Source organism: Vulpes vulpes, chromosome X (assembly GCF_048418805.1).
Source record: "Vulpes vulpes isolate BD-2025 chromosome X, VulVul3, whole genome shotgun sequence".
Classification (NCBI taxonomy): Eukaryota; Metazoa; Chordata; class Mammalia; order Carnivora; family Canidae; genus Vulpes; species Vulpes vulpes.
The window spans coordinates 49,376,302-49,404,166 of record NC_132796.1 but is presented as its reverse complement, the minus strand read 5'-3'; the positions used below and the strand labels follow the sequence as shown (position 1 = coordinate 49,404,166).

At 41.5% G+C, this 27,865-nt stretch overlaps 1 protein-coding gene across 1 annotated transcript in view; it reads right to left on the bottom strand.

Annotated features, from left to right (window-relative positions):
• Positions 1-27,865, bottom strand: part of AR (androgen receptor) — a 197,683-nt gene that overhangs the window by 14,843 nt on the left and 154,975 nt on the right. Inside the window, exons 3-4 of the mRNA XM_025986825.2 lie at positions 24,145-24,261; positions 4,568-4,855 (exon numbers count right to left, since the gene is read on the bottom strand). Of these exons, the coding sequence (XP_025842610.2) occupies positions 4,568-4,855; positions 24,145-24,261 (405 nt within the window). The remainder of the gene's footprint in view (positions 1-4,567; positions 4,856-24,144; positions 24,262-27,865) is intronic.

Genomic DNA, 27,865 nt, shown 5'->3' with positions numbered 1-27,865 from the left:
TTTATTAATTTGATATATTTATTAAATCAAATGGAATAAGAACCCCCAGTTTTTTTCATTTTATAAAATTAGAATTAGATGATATCCAAATTATCTCCCTTAGTCTCAGAGAACAGAGGTTCCTAGGTGCTACTTCCACAATACCACACAGGTAGAATAGATGTAGCTATATTTTTCTGGAGGTTTTGAGGCAGCTGAATGTTTGGAGCATCACCTCAGAGCTCATCTCTTAACAGTATCCCATTTCTCCTTTCTCCAAAAGATCCAGAATTATCTGAAACTTTGCTTTGCTATATCTCGTTAGGAACGCTTTCATGAATTTAGGTAAAGCTTCTAACTTTCCTTTTGATGACCTAATTTAACTCTCACAATAACCCAAGAGGGTAGACAATGTGACATCCATTTTGCCAACAAAGAATCCGAGGGCCAGATAAGTTCACTGACTTCCCCAAGGTCACACAGTCTATATGTGGCTGAATTGGGACTAGAACCTAGGTGTTTTGATTATCTACTTCAGAGCTTTTTCCACTCTACTGCTGAAGAACACAGCTCAAGCACTACCAAGGTCCTGAGTGTTTCTTAGCCACAGGCCCAGGTCTGAAGTCTACACTATCTAGACACGTTGTTCTGCTGGCTTGGTTCTTGCCTACCCTAAAACCCCATTTCCTCCTTCTTTTCTTTTAGGTCCCAAGCTTATCAGACATCAGGGACCACAGAGTCCCCATATCACCAGCACTGCAGCTCAATGAATTGGCTACAATCTTAGCTCTCAGGCCTGTGCCTCCCTTCTTCATTGTAGTGATATGCTGACAAACTAGCTTAAGTCTCAGACCCCAGAGTATCTCCTGCCAGAAGTCATTCTGTAGCACAGACCTCCTGGTACTGACTCTTCCCGGTAGGACACAAAAAGCAGGGACCAAGCATGGAACACCTCTTGGAGAAAGGGCCTGGGAGCTTGAAACCTGAACCTCTGAAGCAGAAGCAAGGAAAGACTTGGCTGCTTAGTGTGTGAATATGAGGGTGCGTAGGGAGAACAGGGATTAAACTATACAGGTACCAAAGAAGTCGTCAGTACTGATGATTTTTTTACCTCCTTGAGATGCCAGGGAACTAACAAGAGAAAAAAGGGAAAGCTTAGTTTGGCTGTAATACTAGTTGTAATAATACTAATGGTCCTTAGTGAGACCTCCTTTGTGCTCAATCCTAATTACTGTGTACACATCAGCAACATAGCAGGCTAATTTTCCTACAGGTCTAATATGATTACAATACCTAACTCTGTTTTCTAATGCTCAGCCTTTGAAGTCGCCTGCCCAGATAGCATGACTATTAAGTAAGGGATGACTTGAGGACAGTAGCCCCAGCCTCCAAGTTTACTTTAGCACATCTTCACTTAACACCTACTTACTACTGTTCTGGAGAAATAAAGAGGAGTCATCATCAGGTTCTGAAACACACCAAACAGGTTAGGGAGCACAGAAAGTTTCACTGAGATTCTGTTTTCTCAATAAAATGTAGTCAACTATAATTTCTTAGCAATCTGCAGTGGAAACCTGTAGTCTCATATCTAGTGTGGAGCACACGTCCAAAGAAAGGCCAGTAGAGAAATTCTTTAGTGTTATAGTGCATCAGACAGCTAAGGTCTTCAAATAAGATAAATCATCCTTGGGATCCATGCATGAGCTTCTAGGCAAGGCTGGTGGCAGCTTAAACTGATTTTAGTGAAAGCAGTGGCTTAGCATTCAAGCCTCATAATAATGACCCATCATTTACACAGCATCTTCTATTGTGTCCTCTTTCTATATAATCTCAATGTTACTAACAATTAGCAAGTTACTGATTGTTCTACCACCTCTGCAAATGTAAAAAACAGAAATGTAGACAAATGTAGACATGTGATTTGCTCAAGGTTGCACAACTAGTAGTATATAGCTAAGATTCCAAATCAGAAGCACCTGATTATAAATACACTGTATACAATCTACTCATACACCCTCAAGTGGTAGGTATTATTTATTAATGTCCAGGTACTATCCTAGGTGATTTACATATATCATCACCATCACAGAAAACTTGACAAAATTTATTTAAGTAGATGTCTAGCATAGTGGCTTGCAAAGGACAGGGAGTCAATCTGCTGAATGAGCAAATAACGTGAACTAGTAGGTAATTACTGATGATATGAAAAACAGTTCTTATGAATGTAGTAACTGGCTTTCTTTTGAAGCTACCATTTTAAATGACTCAGGGTCAGAGATCATCTCCTCTGATGAGCTAGATCATGAACTGATACTGATTTGCAGACTTGTTAATATAGAAAGAGGGTTTCTCGGTTTGGATGATGGGCTGAGGAAAGCCAGTGACCCCCAGGCATACAAACTTTTCCATAATGATTTACAGTAGGTTATTGTAAAGACCACCAAATTAGAAACCAGGCAACGTAAGCTCAAATTCTGGCTCCATTTGTTAAGTAACCCAAATGGAATGAGTTAGTTAACCTCTCCTCTCTGAGCCTTATCATTTGAAATGGAAATCATAGCTCCTATGATTAACAGGGCTGCTGTGAGGATTAAGTGGAATCGGATCTACAAAAAAGTTCTCTATTCAAAAAATAGGATGATTTAAGTGGTTAGCAACAGCTAGAAAGATTAAACGGATTCTCTGTTACACACATGGCATTAAGACATCCAGCTGAATAAGTGATAAGAATTAAAGCAACTTTCTCTTTTTTGTGGTTTTTCCTCCCTCTGTGAACCCTCTGTTTTGTCACACTGCACACACAACCAGTCTGTGGGCCTTCTTACCAGTGATCTTATTGTCTAACCAACCTCGGCTTCTCAAGCAAGGAAGGTGTTAGGATGGTCTGCTGGATGCCTGGGCCTTTTGAGTTAGAAAGAAAAAATAAAGGCTTGATAGCCAACAACATGCAATGTCTTAAAGGCAACAAGATCATATTATGATCCAGGTAGGCTCAGATGAGGCTCTGGACCCTCACTGGAAACCCCAGGGCTCTGGAACTATAGGGGAACCACACAGACTATGGGTAGAGTGGGATGAGGAAGGGATTTGGAATCAGGAGGGGACCTGGGCTTAAGTTCTGCCCCTGCTACTTTCAGACAATGTAACTGTAGCCAAGTACATCACTTCTTAGAACCTGAGTGTATTTCTCTCTTAAATAGGAAAATGAATCCCTACTTTATAGTACTGTTATGAAGATCAAATCAAGTAATACAAATGAAACTGCTCTGTTCACTATCAATTTCCATCTGAATGGCAGCAATTCTTAGAAGGCAGGTTAATCTTTAACTCCGTAACAGGTTTAGGTTGCTGATGTTCCAAAAGAATCTTTGAATCATAGAATTTTAGGATTAAGACAACCCTTATAGAGTTTATGCTTCACTTGTCTCTAAACTGTGTTCCTTGAAGCCCTAAGATTCTGGAAGAGTGACCCAAGGCTTCTCTCAGGGTAGTGAGGGAGAGGTACTGGCTTTATTTATTTTTTTTTTAATTTTTATTTATTTATGATAGTCACAGAGAGAGAGAGAGGGGCAGAGACACAGGCGGAGGGAGAAGCAGGCTCCATGCACCGGGAGCCTGATATGGGATTCGATCCCGGGTCTCCAGGATCGCGCCCTGGGCCAAAGGCAGGCGCCAAACCGCTGCGCCACCCAGGGATCCCGAGGTACTGGCTTTAAATCAACCAGCTCTACTTGGATCTGTATACAATGTTTTTAAGAAATAAAGACTTTGGCTACTCAAGGAAAGTTTGTGAATCCTTGGAGAGGAGCTCTAAGGCTTCCTCAAGCTCTAATATTCTAATAATGCAACTTGTTCAAACAACACATAGCCTTAGGGAGAGACTGAGTTCTCTATTACTGGAAGTAACCAAGCAGAAGTTAGACAAACACTTTGTATTTCTTTCATTATCACCTAATATTTCTTCCCACTATAATTCCTAAGGCAGTTTTAAAGAGCACTAAAAGAGTTTCTTGAGGCAAAATTTGACAACCATCAATTTAGGCCCAACTATTCCTCACATAGTATAGGTGAAGAAACTGAGACCCAGAAAAGGGAAGGGGTCACACAATAAGGCACCAGTAGAGCTAAGACCAGAACCTAAGTATTCTGACTCCCAACCTTTTCTTTCTACCATACTGTATTCTTTAGATCTCCCATGGTATGAGGGTAATACTGAAGACAGAATATCAGTCAGGCTCAAGACTATCTTTGCAGGTATACCTGTGTGTGCACATGTAGAAGAGTACCTTAAAGCATAGAAGGGTATGTCCGTGTGATCTCTGATTATGGGGAAATGTGCTATGTCTATGGCTTAAACATCCAAACGTGATCACTGTGTGCTGATGTGAGGGACATGGGATACTCTATAATGCTGCTCTTCTCTTTGATTTATGAACTTCCTTATTTTTAAAGTGGGCATTATACCAATCTCTCCCCTTCATAGGGTTATGGGGAGGACTGCATAAGTTAAGACATGGTGCGGGCTCATAGGAGCAATTCACTAAATACGCTCTCCCTTATCCCATGCCCACACTTCTGGTTTCCTTACCCGGCAAGGCCTTGGCCCACTTGACCACATGTACAAGCTGCCTTTCACCCAATTCATTAAGGCTAGAGAGCAAGGCTGCAAAGGAGTCGGGCTGGTTGTTGTCATGTCCAGCACACACCACGCCTGGCTCGATGGCTTCAAGGACATTCAGAAAGATGGGCTGACACTCATAGCCTTCAATGTGTGACACCGTCAGCTTCTGGGTTGGCTCCTCAGTGGGGCTGGTGACATTGGAAGCCTCTCCTTCCTCTTGCAGTTTCAGATTCCCCAGTTTCTTTAGCTTCCGGGCTATTGGGAAGGAAAGGAAACTTGGATTCATTTATCAATGGCCAAACACACAAATCACCTACCCGGTGAGAAAGGTTGCCTAAGCTAAGAAAATAAGGATATTCCTTCTCTCTGGTCACAGAATCTAAACTCCTTAAGGACAAGTGCTCAGTTTAAACACTGGCTGAATGAATGATTTATCGTTCTAAAATCCTACTAAACCCAAATTGTCATATTTTGCTTTCTCCTCAGTCCCACCTTGGATTTAAGAAATGGGAATTTCCTCGTGTTACTTTTTCTACTGAATACAGATAATTGTCAGACATTATGCCCATAGTTGAACATACGCCATAACACACATACTGATCTTCTTCTTTAGAAAAGGGGAGATTGAGAAGCTAAAGGGCTGAAATCCTCAATATTACCAAGGGAGTAACAGAATATCCCTGACTCTGTCTGTAAAATGGGAACCATACTAAGAGGCAGCTATGAGAAAGGATGATAGAAATCACATCTTTTAAAAACAATAATAATCCCAAACTTAAATCTTAAGAATCATCCTCACCCCATCCGCCCCATTCTTGCACACGCACAATTTAGAGGTACCTGGGCATCCTGATATTTACTTTGTGTTATTTTCCCTAGCATTTATATTGGCAGAAATATAAATAATTGAAAAGGTCATAACTTTGAGGCCTAGCACAGGCAGTTGCACTGGGGAGAACCATAAACCTCTTTATATCTATAAATAAAACAAAGAGATAACTTGATTGCTCAATTTAAATGGATAATTACAACAAAATCTATTGCTGATATGTTTCTGGGTCCTATAGAAAAAGAAACTTTTCTGGAATTGATTTGCAGCTCTAATTAGAAAAATAAGTCCTGCAAACTCCAGTCATAGTGCAACTCAGTAAGTTAATGCAAAAATGGATCACATGTTGGATCAACAACTAGGATAGAGGAAGAGAAAATGGTGGTGTGTAAGAGGAGCACAGAGAACTCAGGACAAAGTAAGAGGGGAGACTGGAAAAATCAACCCTAGTGCAAGATGACACTGTCTAGCCACCATTTCTGTAGGGCTTGCACATTCTGTGATAAAGAGATATGCACACATGCTGTCAACTCCCACCTCCCACCTTCCATCAAGGGCATGGGATGGAAGGTATGGGCCCATCTACTACCAGATTTAGAGGCTTGGCCCCCAAAATATCATCTGGTGAACCCATGTCAGCAAGGGTTCCACAGACTGGCAGTGCCTCCTGGGTCTATTCCCTTGGTACAGTTTCTAAAGGTAGACCCCATCTTTCTCATCACTAGCAGTTTCTGGCCTTGAGCTCAGGAACTGAAAGACCATGTAGTTCCCCATTCCAGCCTGAAAGAGGACAGAGATGTAATTAGCCCTATGCCCAAAGCAACTAAGAAAAAGAACGGTAACTATTTTCCAAGGTTTTCCATATGCCTCACTTCGTGAACACATTGCATCATTTAATTCCACGATGATTTTTGATCAGGAATAAATCCTATCCCTGTTTTACATGTGAATAAACTCAGGAAACACAGCTATCAAGAAAGAGAACCCAATATTCTAAACTAGTCTGTTCACTACAAAGGCTATGTTCTTTCTACTATATCATGCTGCCTCCTCAAGGTCTCTGAAGCCCTGAACCCTACTTCTAGCCAAACAGCAGAGCTGAGGAGTGGGGCTGGGGTTATATCTTCCCTGATTTCCATCCTCACCCTTGATTCCAAACTTCAGTAACTAGCATCAGATCCAGAAGACAAGAGGCAGGAAACTATGAACATACTCTAGTCATGTGCCCAAAGTAGAAACAGGTTTAGAGCACTATAGTGGCCTAAAAATTCACAGCATGACAAAGTAGAAAGGGTCTTTAGAAACCACCTCATCCAAGGGTCACAGATTCAATATACCTTCAGGGTGTACATAGATAATGCAGTGGTGTGTGTGTGTGTAGGTGAATGGCAGAAACTCTGGTGAACCAGAGTAAATGACTACTGGCCTTCCTGGCTTTGCCATACACATGCATGTGCACACACACATACACAGAACCCTAGAAGGCAACTGTGTAATATTTAAAAATTTTCCTGGAACTCATCTGTATTTCAAAGTTAAATTCAGTCCTTAGCTACCATTTTGGGACTTCTGACATTAATCCACCCTTTCAAGTCAAAGATGGGGATGCTGAGGCCAGAAAGAGTGAGGTCACCTAGTGGCAGAGCTAAGAGTAAAACCCTGGGGTTTTATTCCTTTTTTTTTTTTTAAGATTTTATTTATTTATGAGAGACACACATTAAGAGAGGCAGAGACACAGGCAGAGGGAAAAGCAGGCTTTATGCAGGGAGCCCGATGTGGGACTCAATCCCAGGACTCCAGGATCATGCCCTGGGCTGAAGGCAGATGCTCGACCACTGAGCCACCCAGGCATCCCTTATCCCTTTTTTAAAAAAGATTATTTATTTATTTATTCATGAGAAACACACAGAGGTAGAGATATTGAAAGAGGGAAAAGCAGGCTCCCCGTGTGGGAGCCCAATGTGGGATTCCATCCCAGGACCCCAGGATCACAACCTGAGCCAAAGGCAGATGCACAACCACTGAGCCACCCAGGTGCCCCGGGGGTTTCTATTCCTAACCCAGAGTTCCCTGTGCTACATCGGCTCTCTTTTAGATTAACTTGTTTTTTGTCTATCACAGTACTTACCTTTCTGAGCTCCTTCTAGATATACACTGTCCAACACACTAACTACTGGCCACATGTGGCTACTTTAATTTAAATTAATTAAAATTAAAGAAAATTAAAAATCTAATTCCTTAGTCTGACTGGCCACATTCAAGTGCTCAGCAATACAGACAGAACATTCCCATCATCTCAGAAAGTTCTATGGAATAATGCTGTGAATCTAGACTGTTCTCTGGGGCAGTTGTCTCATTTGTCATGCCCTACTCATGCTATTGATAAAAAAGAAAAGAATCTAAATAAATTTTATACAGATGAATCCATGGGCTTTTCTGAAAGGTACGGGGACAAAGCAATTGGTGCTGGTGCAATCAGTGCAGTGCACTCTGTCACCTCTACTCTCCCACCAGTGACTCAGATCTCACTGGGGTGATGACTCGTGGACCTAAGCAAATTCATTACAAGCAAAATCAATATGTGCAGAGACTGTGGGGAGAGTCCATCAACATGAAATCACTCCCCCTTTTCTGCATAGTGCTAATGAGAACTTTGCTGATATTTTCACATCCTCCTCCTCTAGATATATATGATACCAGCTTAAGGCAAAGAAGCTGCACACTTGCCTCTAGGACCCAGGTAATGTGCTGTCCCTGCAGCCACAGTGGCCCAAGCTGCACCAGGTGTTCTGGCCTCTCTGCCTGAAGAGGGTGACTATACTGGACATAATTGAAATCAGATTCCATTAATTCTACCAGGGGATCCTCTGTTCTCTTTCTGCAGCAGAGGCCAGCATGTTGCTAGACTACTTGGAATGCTGGACAATGAGGCTTGCTAGTCTCAGCTGTTACTCAATGCCCAAGGCCTTGTTTTCTTCCATGAAGGCCACCCCCACACCCCTCTTTCCTCCTGCACCTGAGCCCCAGAGTCAGATCTAATTCTTTCATGTGAGGCACAGGCCTGCCAGTTCCTCTTATAGGAGAGACCCATTGGTTTACATAAAATGAGTGGTAAAACCAGGAGAAAAGGGAGTAAAGGTGGATAGTCTAAAGGTGTTTGAGTTGCTCTGCAGCTCTTCCCTGTCTTTCAGTCTCAGGTCAGATCAGTGACAACAAAGGGCCCCTGTCAAGTTCCTTCCCTTTCCCTACCTGTCCCCCCTCTTTAAGGGACCAGAGCACCTGACATGATGTCTGGATCCTGCTGCCTGGATCCTATGGAGAACTCACTTTTCAGCCTGGTGGCATTAGATCCCTTTGAGGGCTGTTTCTATAGTTCCAGAGAAAGATTTTTCAATTCAGGTTCCATGGTGTATCCCCAAGGAGAGGTAGATGTGATTTATATTTAGCTTCTATAACCACTGTGACCTTTAGGTACTATTCTAGCCTCATTTCTTGCCACCTCAAGATAAGAGGCCTTCTCATCCATGGACAGCGAAGAGGCAAGTGAGGTGAAACTCCCCAAGTTTTAGAAAACTTGAATCAGGGACACCTGGGTGGTTCATATTGTCAAGCATCTGCCTTTGGCTCAAGTCATCATCTCCAGGTCCTGGGATAGGGTCCCATGTCAGGACTCTCTCCCCCTTCTCCCTCTCTCTCTCTGCCTCCTCACTGCTGCCCCTCCTACCATGCTCATGTTCTCTCTGTCTCAAATGAATAAATAAAATCCTAAAAAAAGTAAACTTGAATCATTCTCCCTATGTCAAAGATGTTTCTCTTCTTCATATCTCACCTTAAAATTGGGAGCATAAAAGAATCGCTTTCTCTGGTAGGTGGACTGCTGAGATGGCAGCCAAGAGTCCTGATCCCTGGTTGTTCACACATCTTCTTCTACTTAGTCAAACACTAATCTACTTGTGGCTGTGAAAGCACTGGATAGATGTAATTAAGGTCATAATTAAACTGAATTTTAAGGTTGGTTATCATCAATGGGCCTCGGCTAATCAGATGAACCCTTAAAAGGGACTGGGCTCTTTCTGGAAAGAAATTTATGGAGTCAGGGGGTACTCAATATAAGGCAGATTCTCTGTCACTGGCTTGGAAGGTGGAGGGATCAACGTGCCAAGGAATGAGGACAGCCTCTAGGGGCTGAGAGCAGCCTCTGGATGGTAGCCAAAAAGGAAATGGGAACCTTAATCCTACAACTGCAAGGAACTGAATCCTGTCATAATCACATGAACTTGGACGAGAACCTTGAGCTCCAGATTAAAATGCAGGCTGGCCAATACCTTGATTTCATACTTGTGAAACCCTGACCTGAGAAACCAGTCAGGCTGTGTCAGACTTTTGACTTACAGAACTGTGAACTGATAAATAGGTACTGTTTGGAGTTGCCAAATTTGTGGTCATTTGTCATGCAGCAATAAAAAATAAATACAGTCCTCTTACAGAAGTGTGGCATTGGGCAAGATAACAGGCTTCAGAGTCAGATGACCTTAAGGTCAAATACAGCTATGTCAATTACTTGCTTAGTATCTTTGAACTCTTTGCTCTCACAGCTTTTCTGAGATTTCGTTTCCTTATTTGTAAAATGGGGGTTCCACCACCTAGTTCTTAGGACACTCATGAAAACTAAATGAGAGAGAATGCCTGGCACATAATGAGCCTCCCAAAATGATTCCTTCCCTCTCCATCCATTTCTAATGAGTAGAGAGTGAATGGTTTGCAGGTGACCAAATTCAGGCACGGGGAAGAAGGAACAGCAGGATTAAGAAAGCCAGATACAGCAGGGAAGAGTAACACATTATAAAATGAAAAACAACGATTGAGTTTCTTCTGCACATAACTGCCTGTAAAACTGAATTCAGTTCTTAAGTGTAATTCTAAATGCTAAGTAAACATAAAGACATGTTTGCTGCAGGGCTGCAAATTCTTTGTGAAACCAGCCTAGGCCATACTTCTATGCACATATAGGAGTAAGTGTGTCTGCACAGGTGCTTGGGTATTCCAGTGCTTAAATAAAGGGATCGTGAACTCAAATATCTTCACTAGTCAGGCACATATGTAAATAAGTAAAACTGCCTAGCACACAAAAATAAGGTAGGCTGGGGACAGTGAAAGTGATTGATACCCTGGCTGGGGGCAGTCTATGACAATTTCCTAAACAAAGGCTGTGCTGGGCAAACAGAATGTTGTCAGTGAATACTGGCCTGGGGAAAGCTAGTTTGTGGCCTCTTGCTTACATCACCCTGGCAGACCATCTTTTCACCCACTGAGACTGTAGTCAGGGGATCTAACTTCAGGCTAGCAAACTTCAGGTCAGCAACTTCAGGCTTAGAAGATCAGATGGACATTGCATTGGGATCCAGGGGAGCTCAGTGTATGACCTTGGGAACATCTTTTTCCTTCTTTTGCACTTGGTTTTCTCATATGTGCATAAAAGGCAGTAGTGAAGAGCAAAGAACATGGAGCCAGACCATCTGATGTAGAAAGCCTGGCTCTATACTTACTGGCTGTGTGATTTTGGAAAAGACCTAGCCTCTCTGTGCCTCAATTTACTCATCTGTAAAATGGGGATATCATTAATACCTAAATAATAAAGTTTTTAATGAGGAATATATAGATACTGTGGTGGTACCTGTGAGTAAAGAGATGATTCTACACCACTAGAAGGACCCTCCAAGACTGAAGCATGATGAAAAAATGCACTAAACTTAAGGAGGCACAATGGAATGAGGACATCAAAGTTCTAAAACATTATTTACAATTAAAGGCTTTTTATTATTGTGGTGGTTAATTCAGAGTCTTATGGGATACGTGACCTCTAACGTATCTTTTGACTTCTCTTGTACTTCAGTTTTCTCATCTATATATTGGCTCCAATCTCACCTGACTACAGCGTAGGATAATTATTAGGAGGAAATAAAATGATCTCAGTGAAAGTGTTATACTGGTAAAAGTATATGCCAATGGGCAGGCTATGATGCTTTCCAAGAGTGGATCTTTGTTTTCCAATAGTGGATCTTCCAATAGTGGATCAATAGTTCTGAAAAACTACTTAAGGTGGCAACGTATAAGAAGCATTGCCTCCCACCTTGGGCATCTGGTCTCAGGCCAGAGGTTGAGGGCCAACCTGACAGGTTTTGGAATCCTGAAAGAATAATAGGATCATCTCACAGGGTTGTTGTAATTTGCCCCAAGAGAAAGCATGCTAAGACAAAGGTGCTTAGAACTGAGTAAATTATTCTGTAAGTCAATAAATTATGCCTTTTGCTAGCTCCTAGGCTCCACACTGCTCTGTTTCATCCCGTTTATTGGAATCAGGTAAACTTCTTTCTGAATAAGATAACTGGTGAAACATACAGAGTTTCCACAGGGATTGAAATCAATTAGGAGTGAGAATCAGAATTATAAGACCCCCGGACATCAACTCTACTATGCAATTAGAGCCTCAAGAGGTCTACAAATTCCACTAGGGCCCCCAAGAGGATGCAAAGTGAGTGTAAGCATCTGGCTTCTTTCAAATCAGAATGCCAGTGCTTTATTCCGTATCTACATTTGGGCCTCTTCATCAGATTTTGAAGAAAAGGTTACATTGCCAAGAAAATGCTTGAGGGCCCCAGCTCTTATCTATCCCTTCCTCTCCCATTCAAACCAATCCCTGTTTTAAAGAGGAGTAGACTGAAGGCCAAAGCCGTTTTGTCCCAGGTCACACAGCTAGATAGTAGCAGATCACAAAACAGACACAAGTATCCTGACTTCCAGTTGGAGATGAGTAGGGAAGAAGTAGGACAGGGACAAAAGACAGGGAACAGAGCCAGTCTCTGGCAAGCATGGAATGAAAGATTAGTAAGGGGTGCATCCAAATATAAGTGTACACTAATAAGTATAGGCCAAACTTTCTCAGGCAAGACGCCCTCTTGGTCCTCTCCCCCATGCCTCCATTCTCCTCCCAGTCCCATTTCTGAGTCAGAGAAATAGCCTGCAAAAGGAATATCAAATTTTATCTTTCAAGGTTTATTGTTGGACTATTTAGTCTAATGGTTTTTAGTTCATGGAGGGGTAAACGTAATTAATAATAAAATGATATGCAATGCTGCATAGCCTTGCCAAAGCAAAGGATCTGGCAGAAACTATTTCCAAGTCTCTTTATGACTAGTGAGCCAAAAGAAAGGGGGTCACTGTCCAGATGCCATCCTGGGTGAGGGGCACAGAGTCATTACCAAAAATCTGCTCATGTGAAATTGTAGAGCCTGGAAACGCTTTCACATACCAGGCTTTTCCACTGGAAAAAGTAACTACATGAATTTAGAGCATACATGCTTTTACAATTACATTTAAACTGACATTAAAAACAAATGTGAAACAGCCCAAGCCGAACAGGTCAGCATGACCTGGAAAGCAAACGAGAAAAAAAAAAAAAAAAAAAGAAAGGAAAAGTAAAAAAGGCTCAAAGTTAACAGCATTAATTCTGTTAGTCTGTTGTAAATAAGAAAATACCACAGATATATTATTAGTGGCTTTATTAAGGAAAATTCACTAGCAGAAATATGCAACTTTCAAACAAATAGAAAGCAGTTAAAAAATAAACTACATTAGCCTTTCAATCCACATTAGGGAACCTCTTGTTGGCCTGGAGATTAAAATTCTGTCCCAGGGAGTGGGAAACTCCCCTCCCTCCTGAAGTCCTTCTTTGGCTTTTCTCCAGAATGTTGCCGAGTCAGGGGAAAGAGAGAGAGAGAGAGAGAGAGAGAGAGAGAGAGAGAGTAGGTGGAGACAGGAGAAAGAAGAGGGTGGAAGATGCAGGCCCCAGGCAAGCCAGAGACAGTGCTCTGACTCTCATATTTGTCTGCCTCTAGTCTCAGGACTCCACATCCACCAGAAGGAAACTGGTTTCAACATGGAGCCTTTGGGGCAGAGACCAAGAACAGTAAGATATTACCAACTCCAAGCACTTCTCCTCTTAGAATAATGCAAAGTTTGAGGATGGCTTGAGAGAAGAACAAGACCTCATACCTGATGGAGAGGCAAGTGGACGAGGAGTACTGGGGTACTGTGGGGGAACTAAGGCTAGAAGTAAGGGGTGGAGTCTGATCTACTTTGCCCCTTCATTCTAACCTAACTCTGGGAAACGAACTGGGGGTGGTAGAAAGGGAGGTGGGCGGGGGGTGGGGGTGACTGGGTGACGGGCACTGAGGGGGGCACTTGATGGGATGAGCACTGGGTGTTATTCTATTTGTTGGCAAATTGAACACCAATAAAAAATAAATTTACAAAAAAAAAACAGGAAATAAGAGAAGTTGGCGCTGGTTTTTTTCAATTTTGAGTACCTCCCTCTTTATGAAAGGGCTAAGAGTATGTGTTTCTACAAACAGAATCACCTTGATTTTGGGAATAAGGCAAAAATAACTTACTCTGGTCTCCTGGTCTGTTTGGAGAGAGGGGCCAGCTGGCTTCTTAGGGCTGCTCCTCCAGGAGAAGCAGAAATCTGGTCCTTGTTCACTGCACTTATGTGGATCAACTACTGCCTTCATCTATGTGATGGGGCCTGAGGTTAAAATCTAGGTCCTTGGCAATGGTCCAGCAAAATGGAGGTAAGGGAAAACTCACAAGTTGAAAAGCAAATAAAAATGGCCACAGGAGCTGCAGATAGGCACAGTGGCTTCCTTTTCCAGGTAGCACTTGGAGTCCCATCAGCAAAGCTTCTTCCTGGCAGCACACTGTAGAAAGCCAGCAATCAAGCCAGAGCTTCACTTCATCCAACCACCTGAGTGCCATCACATATGATCAAGAGTAATCAAAGGGCACACTGCTAATGCCAAGTCGTATTACAAACTGACAACTGTGATAGTACTGCATGAATGATAATTGATTATTCTAGAGCTAGTCCTCACAACACGCCTGTGAGGTAGGGAAACGATCGGTCCCACTGTGGGGAGTCGTTAACCAAGAAGGCGGCCCCCAGCTCCAATGTTGACATCTGCAATTGAGGAGCAAACGCTTGACACCCTAAGTCTCATGTTCCAAGGTGTTTTCAAGTTATCCATTGGAACCCATTAGAATCCTTATTCTGAATGAAGCTGGTCAGCCTTCCTTCAGTGTCTGGTTGTTTTGAGATGTTTGCATTTGCCAACCCGGAATTTTTCTAATATGAAAATAAAGAGACAGGGTGAAATGTGGCAACTTAAAGATGGCTTGTACCCAGCAGTCTCCATAATCAGATGCCTGAGTGAGGTCCTCTGATTTAAGAGGCAGCATGCAAAACTGGGCAAAGGGAGTGGCTGCCATTTTAGACTGGGGCTTCTTTTCTCTTTTCCTACCTCCCTGTAAGACAGGCAAGAGGGAGAAAATGGAAAATTCTTTCCTTAGATTTGTTTTCTTCCTCCTTTCTTTTCTGCCTTATTGACAAATATACTAAGGAGCTTATGCATATGCTTGTGTGTGCCTCCTTGTACACAGCGGGCAATAATTAGTTTGTGGGGGTGGGGGATGTGGAGGAAAAGAAGAAGGTAGAATTTAACAGTCTCATTACAGCTACTCAGAGCTCAGCAGAGCCTCCCTATTTGGTCTTCTGAATTTCTTGCAGCAGCGAAAAAATCCCATGATATTAAGAGCATTATTACTCAGCCTGGAGATGGGAATGCTTCAAAACTAATGTCTCTGTGCCTAACAGCTCACTAATCAAAGTGTCTATGCCTCATTTTCCACCCCGGGGAGAGTCCTCAGTCTCACTGTGGCCAGCTTGACACACCACCCTGTGCAGGCCTGGGCTGGTGACCTTTTTATCTTGGTCAAGATCCAGATTTTCTTCTTAGTTCTAAATGCCAGTCCAAGTTTTGTGCAGGTGATTTCTTCAGGATTTGTGCTTACATTTTTAAAACTGCTGGCTGCTAGAAGGCTGAAATGTCCCTCAACAATCAATTTTCACTTCAACCACAGAACCATTGGTCCAATGGTGTACTCAGCAGGGGAAAGAAACCCATTTCTATGCCTGGCTTAAGAGATCTAAAAAGTACAGCTAAGATTGAGTAGACTGAGGAAAGTGGAACCTGATTTTAGAAAAGGTGATCCAGAGTAGTGATGCCATTTTGTTTACTTCATAAATACTTGTTGTCATGGAAACCTTTTCAATAAAAGACAATCTGAAGGCTCTACTGATTTCTGGGTGGCCATGTACTTTTTCCCTTAGTTCTATTCCATATACACATGATCCCAAAGGATGTGCAAAATGCTCTAAAAAAGCATCTTGCTCAAGTAAATTGTCTATGTATATGTTGAGTTCAATAAGAAACTATTTTAAACACTTTTTTGATCTTAAGGCTACATCCTATAATTTGTAAAAACAGGTGGCTATCTTTTTAAATCAAAAGTTAAAAGTTTTCAAACAAGCAGTTATTTCAAATAATTTGTTTCTGAATTGTTATATTTAGAAAATACTTGCCTTTGTATATATGACCTATTGTGTTCTGTGTACTCTTAGCTTTCTGCCTACTGCCTTTGAAAAATATTGCCTATGACATCATTTTACTCTCTCAAGAGCAACTGAGGGATTTTAGAGCACTTACAGCAAAAGTAAACAACAATAAAATCTTTCTGCTCCTATTACACTTTAAAAACTCAAGCATTTTAAGTGGAAATTTTACAAGTAAGATACTCATTCAAGTACCAGACACGGGTATCATCAATTTTCATGACTTGAAAAAATTATTTACTTCTAACCATAGTTCTCTAAAAGCAAAGACTCAAAGATAGACTACAACATATATGTGCTGTCCCAGATAATTTGGTTTGAAGGAATTATGAGACACAGACTCTGGTTTCTCTACATACAAGTTCTCTTGGGAACTATAATTAGAGAGAAGTATATACCCTCTTCCCTCCAATGTGTCACCAAATATGTATGTAATCAACAGGAGCACGGTGATCTAGACTACAGAGAACAGATTTCAGAGTTGATTCGAAGGTGATACTGAGAACAAAGAACCAGGGAACTAGTACCAAAAGCTACACTGTAATAACAGTGGTGACTGGGAGCACATAGGCTAATTCTCATCGATAAAAGGAGTGGAGGGTACAATGATAAACGTTCTGTGCCTACTATGTACCATTTTTTTTTAAAACAAACTTACAACATTTCTGTAAGGACAGTTTTATTATTCCCATGGTACAGTTGGGAGAAAGTTAGGCTCGAAAATATCTACTGATTTGTCCAAGGCCATTAAGATAGTAAGTGGCAGAGCCAGGACTAGAAATGAGTCCTGTCTATATCTGAGTGCCTTACACTATTTCCACTATATTACAGGATCTCGCAAAACAAAACCATGCAAAAGAAAGAAAAACAGAGGTTGTAAATACTGAGTCGCACATTGTGCATATTGATATCAAAGTCTGTAGGGCAATTCTGCTTCTTAGTTATGCAGACGTGTAAGAGCACTCAGGTCTCTGAGAATTGTGTGTGGGAGCAGCATCCTTCTTAGAATTGAGACCTACAATTTGTATCTCCAACCTGGAGACTTTTAGGGCTCTAATTAGAGTCAAAGGAGAAGGGAGAAGTTCCCAGTGACTGAGTTCCACATTATTGATTCTTTATGATACTCTGCAGCTGCTGAACAGGGGGTATAGAGGGGAATGAATCACTGGGTGCAAAGTGGGACTCAAATTCTACAAATCTGTGATTTCTAGGCCTCTTACTTTACCAAAGAGGTTATGTGGTAGCACCATAATGAAGGTCTGGGTAGATGTTGAAGTGCTGGTTAGAGAGTACACAAAAGGATTATTAAAATTTTTAGGAAATAACATCTGGATATTCTTCACCAAAATATTTAGTGATAATTCTGTGCAATGCTGGAAATCATTATATTTTTCAGAAATAACTGGTCTAGCATCTATCTTTCTTGAGTCAGGAATTTCTACCTGTGGCCATTAGATGACTTTGACAATAATGCTACTTTGGCCTGGATTACATCCTGACCTTTATGTATGACAATAATGTTACAGACCCCACATGGTTTACTTCAGTGATTTTAAAGGTCTCTGGTGCATCCTCTTGAGACGTGGTGAGGATGGTCTACTTTTGGTCATGAAGCCATTTATGATTGATTCTCCTGGTGAGCAATGGCATACACATCTACAAAATGGAAGAACTGGGCTAGAGGTATTGTCTGGTATATATATATATATATATATATATATATATATATATATATATATATAATCTGTACCCAAGTTTTCCAAAGTTTATTCCACAAAACAGTGCTTTTGTAGGATATTAACAGGTATTAAATGAAAAAAAGTGCTTCTGTGGTTGAATTAAATCTAGGAATCCTGAGTTACCAAGCTCCTCATGTTACTTTATTGCAGTATTGCCAAAGTCTGTGTTATGCTAACATACAATAAATCTTCCTGAACAGAACCATAATATGTAGGTTTACATAAATTATTTGACCATAAAAATCATTTTTCATGGACCATGTCATGGAACTAATTTTCTCAGAACCCATGCCAGGAAACACTAGCCTAGACAAAGGCAAGAAGTTTGTTTAGGGGACAGACTTATGTACATACATGGCTAGTACTTGCAGGTATCAATCTTAATGGAGGCAACTAACCCCAGGAATCAAGGCTGTAATCATAGGTGTTAAGCAAAATTTGGGGCTAGACTTTTTTCCCCCTCCCTCTCTCCCTGGCCTACTATGTATTTTTCTAAAGTTTAGGTCTTCCCCTCTACCACACTCATGCTGCCAGTAATTGTCTTAAAAAGACCAAATGTAAAAATGAAAAAAATGATATATGAATATGTCTAGCCCATGTCATAGATCCTTCACTGCCTGAAATCCAAACATTTTAGCATAATAACTAAGTCTGTTTTCCATGCAGTTTTAACTTACCTTCCCCATTTCTCCAAATCTGGCCATTTTAATGACTTGCCATTCCTCAAACCCTCCATACATGTTTACTTATGTCTCTGTGCCTTTATTCTAACTGTGCCCTGTGCGTTGAATGCCCCCTTCCCTTCTGTCTCACTCAACTTCTTCCCAGTCATTTCCTCTTTATCCTTTAAGATTAAGATGTATTCATTATCACTGTCTGTCTCCTAATGTTTAACCTTTTGAGGTCAAGGATTTCATTTTATTCATCACTGCTCCCCCACAATGCCTACCAGAGTGTCTGGTGCATAGTTAGTACTCAATAGATATTCGCCAAATGAATAAATAGATGAGTGAATGGATGGAAAGATAAAAGGACTCGCTAGTTGACTGGTTGGAAGGATGAACAGATAAATACATGGATGGATAAATGCTATGAAACTCGTCTCCTGAAGAATCATGCTGTGAATAGTGTTTCAGCATTGGAATCACCCTCTTGCATCTGGACATGTGTGGACATGTGATCCAAAAGTACCAATGCAGGGCTGCTCTTGAGCATGGAGAATGGTAAAAGAGCTGGCATCAAGACAGTCTTCAACACTGGAAACCACAAGGATATTCATAGCATCCATGGTGATATCAGATCGTGGCCATGGGCTCTCTGAGCCATCCTCCCAACTAAAGAATCCTGGAGGTTGTTAAAACCTGCAAATCTGGGGCAGCCCCGGTGGCTCAGCGGTTTAGCGCGGCCTTCAGCCCAGGGCCTCATCCTGGAGACCCGGGATTGGGTCCCATGTCGGGCTCCCTGCATGGAGCCCGCTTCTCCCTCTTGTCTCTGTCTCTGCTTCTCTGTCTCTAATAAATAAATAAAATCTTTAAAAAAAAAACCCTGCAGATATGCTAACAGTTTTGAGTCTCAGGTGTAAAGCTCAGTCTTGTAGTAGGACAGAGATTTCTCAAATATGTTAAAGTAAACCGCTGAGGAAAACGCTGAACATTTTAAACTCTCACATGTTCTAGGTTTCTTTTCCTTTTCTGGGGTTTGGCTGCTACATGAAATTCCTGAAAGGCCTACCATCTTCCATGGTCCAGGAAAGGCAAGAGTAAAAGCAGGGACTAATGCCATTTATTAAAAGCTGAGAACTCAAGAGTTGCCTAATGCAAAAATAAAACAAACAAACAAACAAACAAATAAATAAATGTTTGGAGAGTAATAGGAGGGAAAGTGAGAAGGAGGAAAAGGTTAGAAGAGAAGATGACAGCTCAGGGCAATTCTTTCTTTCTTATTACATCTTGGAAACTGGAAGTATATCCTTGGGAAATACAGAGAAAAGTGAGACATGGCTGTGCACTTATTATAATTATAGGCTGTTGAAAAAGCCATAGTTAATTCACCAGACGGAAGGTCCTTTTTTGGATATATTTGTGTGTTTTTATATTAAAATTAGGCAAGGGGTGGTATATATATACAATGGAATATTATTCTGCCATTAGAAACGACAAATACCCACCATTTGCTTCAACGTGGATGGAACTGGAGGGTATTATGCTAAGTGAAGTAAGTCAGTTGGAGAAGGGCAAACATTATATGGTCTCTTTCATCCGGGGAATATAAAAAATAGTGAAAGGGAATAAAGGGGAAAGGAGAGAAAATGAGTGAGTGGGAAATATCAGTGAGGGTGACAGAACATGAGAGACTCCTAACTCTGGGAAATGAACAAGGGGTAGTGGAAAGGAGGAGGGTGGGGGGATGGGGTGACTGGGAGATGCCACTGAGGGGAGCACATGACGGGATGAGCACTGGGTGTTATGCTATATGCTGGCAAATCGAACTCCTATAAAAAATATACAAAAATAAATAAATAAATAAATAAATAAATAAATAAATAAATAAATAAAATTAGGCAAGAGGTTCAAATTCCTGAAGCAATTAGCAATGTGTTTTTCAAAAGCAGCCAGAAATGAACTGTGTATAAAGAAAGGCCTATCCTTGTTGTGAATGGGCAGTTCATAGCCTGAAGGTAGTCTGTAAGTGATCCACTCTGAGACTCCAACCACCCTTAGAAACACCAAAAAACACCAAGAGCTGGTAAGAAAACAAGCAGTGAACACGTAGATAGGGCTAGAAGCACAAAGGTAAAAAGTTCTGTGTTTTAAATATCTCTGAGTTAAGGTGATCCCATCACCCAACAGTAGACGGAACACTACAGACGAAGCCAGTTAGAAATCTTGAGGCCTCAACACTAAGCAAGCATCAGCTGTAGAGTACCAGTTCTTAGAGAACTAAGATACAAGGATAAACCTTCTGCCCTCTACTCCCTCAATAATCTGTGCATCCAGTCTACTTTTAGACACATAATACATCTTACTTCATTGTAACTGAGATAGCTAAAATTATTATGCAAGTCAAAAGACTCAATTCTAGACAGTCTAAACTTCTGAAGGCAGTGGATACATAATCAAAAGAAAGCTGATAAGCTTTTTCTGTGACTTTAGACCCAGGATCACAAAATGAGAGTGTCAGAAAGGTCCTTGGTAAATCTCATTGTCCCAATTTTATGATGGAAAATTGCCATTTTAGAATATATTATATTGTTTTGAGTGACAGAAAGAATAAAACAAAATTATAAGAATTCTCCCTCAGTATGATCAGAATGTCTATGTTAAACCCAAATCTTATGAAAAGGGAAGTCTACTGCTAGAAGAAGTACATTCTTCTAATGTAGAAGGGCCACTCTACATTTATGTTTTCTTTCCATTGTTTTGAGTAAAGGTGTGATGTACACTGAATTTGCAAGTTAATCATAAACTTGAGAAGGGTTTGCAGCAGAGAATCGGGAAATGTGGAGATAAGTTTAGCAAAATGAAAAGGTTTGTTTTTCAAACAATGGTTTTTAAGTGGGCATATACTTGGGATGCTATTGACATGGTACTTGAATACAATATATGATTCCCTTAACTACTAGAATCAGCTTCTTTAAGTTTGAGGTGATCAAGGGAGACAGAACATAAAGACTCCAAACTCGGGGAAACGAACTAGGGGTGGTGGAAGGGGGGAGGAGGGCGGGTGTTGGAGGGGAATGGGTGACGGGCACTGAGGTGGACACTTGACGGGATGAGCACTGGGTGTTTTTCTGTATGTTGGTAAATTGAACACCAATAAAAATTAATTAAAAAAAAAAAAAAGAGTGATTTCTGGTGATGTTCTCCCTGCCTGTTAGAATAGTTAAATATTATAGGGCACGCAAGTAACTCAGTGCAAAAGCCAACTGGGAAGTGCTTTAACCGCTTACCATTTAAATTACTAGTGACTTCACTGTCATAGTAAGCCCTCACATTTGTCTAGCACTTTGTCATTTACCAAGGATGTTCATGTTCATCATGCCTCTGTGAAAGTGATATCACTAAATTATAAATGAAGAAATTGAGGCTTAGAAGGGGCACAGTAAATAATGGATCTGGGCCTTTAACTTAGATCTGTCTGACTCCAAAGGCAAGGCCACATACACAGTATCAAGAATCGTTGTATCTTGTAGACATTTCTTCAAGTTTGCCAGCCTGAGCTCTATTGCCCAGTATGGTGCCTTTGTACACAATTGACATTCAATAAATATCACAGAAGTAAACTGAAACAAAAGCCATTCACAGCGCTTCTCACCTTCTTTTCATTGTGTTGACTAAGCCCATTTAAACTTGAGCATTCTATCCAATAAATCAATTTGAAAACCTACTGTACCACTCTCTCCATGAAATTAAGTGACAGATTTATGCTGGACTAATATATGAAGTAGTGAAATTACTCCTTTTGAAAAGGGGTTCACTATAACCATGTCATGAGTGTTTTATAATGGAAGATATTGGGGCACCTGGGTTTCTCAGTGGTTGAGCATCTGCTTCTGGCACAGGTCATGATCTGGGGGTCCTGGGATCCAGTCCTGGATCAGGCTCCCTGTTAGGAGCCTGCTTCTCCCTCTGCCTATGTCTCTGCCTCTCTCTGTGTGTCTCTCATGAATAAATAAAATCTTGTTTTTTAAAAAAGAAAGATGTTGGCTAAAACGTGAAACTAATTTTTAAGATTTGAACCCAAACTTTATAAGGACTTTTTTTTTTACCATAAATCTTCACCTATGTTAAAGCAGGCTTACAATTCATATCAACAGATGGAAAGCCGAGGGGCTTCTGTACCTGGGAGCCCCCATCACTTACACACAATTCACAGAGGGCTAAATAATTGAGACCTGAGTGCATCAGAACTCTCACCATAGGGTTGTAATATTCATATGAAGAAAACTCCCTCCTATCAGTCCCTTGTCACCTTTCTTGGCTTCCCTTCTGCATTTCACCCCAGTCCTCCTCCTTCCTCCCAACAGTAGACCATAATTGTAGGATTTCTCCGTAGTACACCAAGCAAATAAGAGCATGGTTGGTCTTTGAGTCAGATATTTGAGTCTCATTTAATACGGCTGCCTGGGAAACTACTCACAGAGCATCTGCCTGCAAGGTCTGGGAGTACTAGACACTACTTGAGATGGCTCTGTTGCAACTGTCTCAAATTGAACCTTAGTCAATTCATTTGTAGTACTTTGGTCTGTTTAAAGACTATTATTGCCCTGTAAGGAGGGGCAGACACAGTTATCAGCATGAAGACCCTGAAGACCCACACAGAGTTAGGAAACAAGTTTGTTTCTGTAACCATGTACACAGGCAGACAAGGTACTGAGCACCCTACAAAAAATCAGAGATGCACAAGTGCTCTAAGTTAGCCTTGAGAAAATAAATAATAAATAAATAAATAAATAAATAAATAAATAAATAAATAATAAGCCTTGAGATGGGGAGGAGAAATGGCAGGATTCCAGCAACTCAGGTTTTCCAGGCTGATAATGAATAATCAGTTAGGAGGCTATAGTTTCAAGCATTCAGAAAAGGGCTTTTTTTCAAGTTCCATTTTCAAATCAAAGTAGACTGATGAGCCTGCTTTTCTCATGAAAGATGCTTTTTTTTGGAAGCTGCAAGAAATACCCTGCCAGCTGCCACTGAGCAGATGTGAACATAAAGAAGTGAGGAATTTGGAAGGGGAAAATATACAAGTAAGCCAAGCCTTTCTGGAATGGTGACCGTGCTCACGGTAGACACAGGGTAGGGGACAGAGAGCTTATGATGAATGGCTGCCCTCAAAAAAGCTGTATCTTCCCTCTGTCAAGCTATTGTGCTCCTGAAAAAATGCTTTTGGAAGTTATCAATGGATTTGCAAAGAAAAGAAAATGATTAAAAGCCCTGCTCAACCCTGGGGAGAGATGTGATAGGAAACTGGTTCTGCTTGGCAGCCTAGTCATAGGCTCCAAAGAGAAGCAGCTTCTCATTCCAGGTGGCCTGCCCTACAATATAGAAGTAGTTAACTGAGATTATTCCTGGGTGTTCAGGGCCAGCCTGTGCCTGGGTCATCCTGCACCTGTGATTATTCTGGATTCTGTAGTTCTCTCATCCTAGCTATCATTCAACACATAAAGCCAGTATCACTGTGTCCTCTGGGGACTCCATAGTCCACTCCACACTCACTCACCACCCCCTGATGGGTCCTGATCCCTGCTTCACACCTTCTGTTCCTATGCTGAGCCCCAGAGTGGGGCGTGACATGCTTAAGGATAAAGAAAGCCATTAGCTGGCTGATGGCCACATAGGATATGAAGGAGTCAGTCTGTATCTAGAGCAGAGCTGGCCACCTCAGAAGTACCAAAAAGGAAAATCTGGTTCAAAGAGAGAATGAGAGAATGAAAGAGGGAGAGGGAGGAGAAGGAGGAAAAGTATCATACCTCCCAGAGTCATCCCTGCTTCATAGCATTTCCGGAGGCGACAAGATGGACAATTTTTCCTTCGGAATTTATCGATGGTACAATCATTTCTGCTGGCACACAGGTACTTCTGTTTCCCTGGAAGAACAAACAGAATAGGAGATGCCCCATTAATGCATTTCCAGACTCTCTCTCCTTTAGTACTTCTAGGCAGAAAGGGCATAAGGATATATCCTGCCAGATGACAGAAGTGAACAGAGAATGGCCATTAACAATTTGATCACACAGAATCATACCACCTGGGTTAATTCGATGCTTTTTTGTTTGGTTTTCATAGGTGTTTTTATAGAGATGCACAACTGAGGTCCTGCTGATACTTCCTTTATAAGGACCACTCACTGGTTTTTGAAAATAAGATATTTTACCTGTACTAAAAGCCATGAATGTCCATGGGAAAGTGATCAATGACGGAAATTACTGCTCCCTTAGCATAACACAGCAGACTTGGACTTAGGCAATGTTTCTAACTCCTGACCTCTGTAATCATGCAAAGGATCATACTCAAGCTAAGATGGTGCCTGTTTTTCACAATAAAATTACAGGTAATAATTCAATGAAAGAGAACTCCACAAGATTTCTCATTGTTTTTAAATTGTTAGTGATTGAGAGGGAAGGGCAAGATGGCAGAAGAGTAGGGGTCATCAACTCATCTGGTCCCACAAACTTACCTAGATAACTTTCAAAACAATCTGAACACCTACGAATTCGACCTGAGATTTAAAGAGAGAACAGCTGGAATGCTACAGAGAGAAAAGTTTTAGATTCTAACAAGGTAGGAAGGCAAAAAAAAAAAAAAAATTAAAAAGAATAAGGTGGGGGAGGGGAAGTGCAACTAGCAGGGCTAAAGCAGAGCGGCAAAAGCCTCCAAGGCAGGAAAGCCCAGCCCTGGAGAAGCGGGAACTTTAAAAATCCATGCCGGAATTTTCTCTGACATAAAAGTGCTTAGCAGGGAACCTGGGCAGAATCGCAGAAGGGACAGTGAAGCCTCAAGATTCCTGGAGTCATTATAAGAGGAGGGGCACTGCGGGTAAGCTCACTGCAAAGCGCGGTCCCATCATGGTAAAGGGCTGGAGCACCACAGGCCTTGGGGCATCTGGGAGAAGCCAGTTAAGTGGGCCAGCTCTGGAGCTGCCTTTACCCTAGAGCCAGGCAATGGACCGGAGGTGGCTGTACTCCATTTCCTTTGGGAGAGGCAGTCCCCGGGAGTGTGGGTCAAGCAGCACAGCGCCCCGGATCCCAGGGCACCCAAGCAGACAAAGCCAGAGATCCTTTGTTCCCCCTAGGACAGGCAGAAGTGGGGAGGGCACAGAAAAGTGAGAACTCTCCTGCCACTGGGCACCCGGGGAGGCTGTGCAGATCAGTGCACCTGCGCCTGCCCCCAGGAGCATCTAAGGCCAGTGCAGACTGGGAGACTGCGGTTAGTTACTTGCCGGGAGCTCGACTCCAGAGCTGAAAATCAGGCCACTGGCCATTTTTGTTTTTCCTCGTGCCTGGGAGAGGCAAGGCCTCTAGGGAACAAAGGCCTCACAGGATAAACCGCTCACACTGAGCCTGGCACCTGGCAAGGGGCAGGGCATCTCAAGCCAGGCACAGATACCTGAGAATCAGCACAGCAGACCCCTCCCCCAGAAGACCAGCTGGAAGAACAAGGGAAAAGCAAGTTTACTGAACAAGCAGTGCTGGAAAGCTCCAGGACCGAGGGAAAATAGTATATAGAACTAGAGGTTCCTTTTTTCACTTTTTTTCCATTATGACTCATTTTTATATCAAACTAAAAACTCCCAGTATTTTTTTCTTTTCCCACCTTAACTACAATATTTTACCGACTCTTCATTTAAGTTTTTTTCCTTTTTGACTTTCATATCTCTGCAATTACATGTCTTAGATATATTTTTCACTTCTGGATTCCCTTCAACGTATTCAATTTAATTTGGTAGATATAAGAGACATGTGTATTTGCTTTTTATTTTTTTCTGCCTCAGTTTGTTTTACAATGGTGGAAATTAGTACCTTCTAAAACACGACCAACATACACCCAGAACCAATTAGAATACAGTGTTGGTTCATTCCTCTTCCAATTTTCCCCCCTCTTTTATCTTGTTTATGTTTCTGTGGTCTATGTTGGGGCTTTCTAGAAGTACTGCTGGTTTATATAAATTTGGGATTAAGCATCTTCTAACATACAGAACAAAATACACTCAGAACCAAGAGGATCACCCTCTGGGACCCCTCAGGTAGATTACATTCTTTCTTCACTACTACTTCACATCCCCCCATTTTTTCTTTTTTCTTTACTTTTTTTCTTTCTTCTTCTTCTTTGTTTTTGGCTTTTTATTTTTACTACTTTGTTTTAAAATTTGTTTTTCACTGTAGTGGTCCTTTTGTTTTATTTTGTTCTGTTCTTCTTTTTCTTTTATTTTCTGGTCTCTGACCTCTTCGGAATCATTTAGGGTATATTTTACTTAGGTCGTGGATATTTTTGACTCAGCCCACTCATACAGCCACTCTGCACTGGACAAAATGACCACAAAAGAAAGAACCAGAAACAATACTCTCTGCCTCAGAGTTACAGAATTTGGATTTAAATACAGTGTCAGAAATTCAATTCAGAAGTACAATTATAAAGCTACTGGTGGCTCTGTAAAAAAAGAATAAAGCATTGTAGAGACTTTATAGATAGAGTGCTCATTTCTGGGTCCCTATTCTGTTCCATTGATCTATCTACCTGTTTTTGTGCCAGTACCATACTGTCTTGATGATAAAGAAGATGTGTTATACACACACACACACACACACACACACAATGGAATATTACTCAGAATTAAGACCCACCATTTGCTTTGACGTGGATGGAACTGGAGGGTATAATGCTGAGTGAAATAAGCCAATCAGAAGACAATCATCATATGGTTTCATTCATATGTGGAATATAAGAAATAGTGAAAGGGGTTATAAGGGAAAGGAGGGGAACTGAGTGGGAAAAATTAGAGAGGGAGACAAACCATGAGACTCCTAACTCTGGGAAACAAAGGGTTTCAGAAGGGGAGGTGGACAGGGTGTTGGGGGTAACAGGCACTGAGGAGAGCACTTGACGGGATGAGCATTGCGTGTTTTACTATATGTTGGCAAATCGGACTTAAATAAAAGCAAATGTAACAAAATTTAAAAATTAAAGAATAAATTGTTACTGGTTACATCCCCAATCCTACAGGTTATAAAAATCAAATGGAGATAAAGCTCACTCTTTGTGAAGTGAATCACACCAGGTGAAAGGAAGTCTTCTGCAGCCAGCAGAAGAAAAACAATTGCTGTCATGCATGTCTGTGGAGTTTTCACAGATACACAGACACATACTCACACATGTACACACATGCTCAGACCCAGAGATTCTCAGGATCACAGCTGCTCAAGAAAGGCATGAAGGTCCACTCAAATCACTGATTTTACTCAATATTTTGTCTCCATGCTCCTAACACAGGCCTGGCATACAGGTATACAGCAGGCCCTCAATAAACACTGATGAAATGAATACACTAGTGGAACAGGGATATCCACAAGCACACAGAGTCAGCACCAGATGTAAGCAGACACACACACCCTGCTGCTCTGAAACATGCAGAACTTCTCATGCTTGGGCCCTGTGACAGACTGGGCTTGTGCATCCCCTTGCTCCACCCCTTTT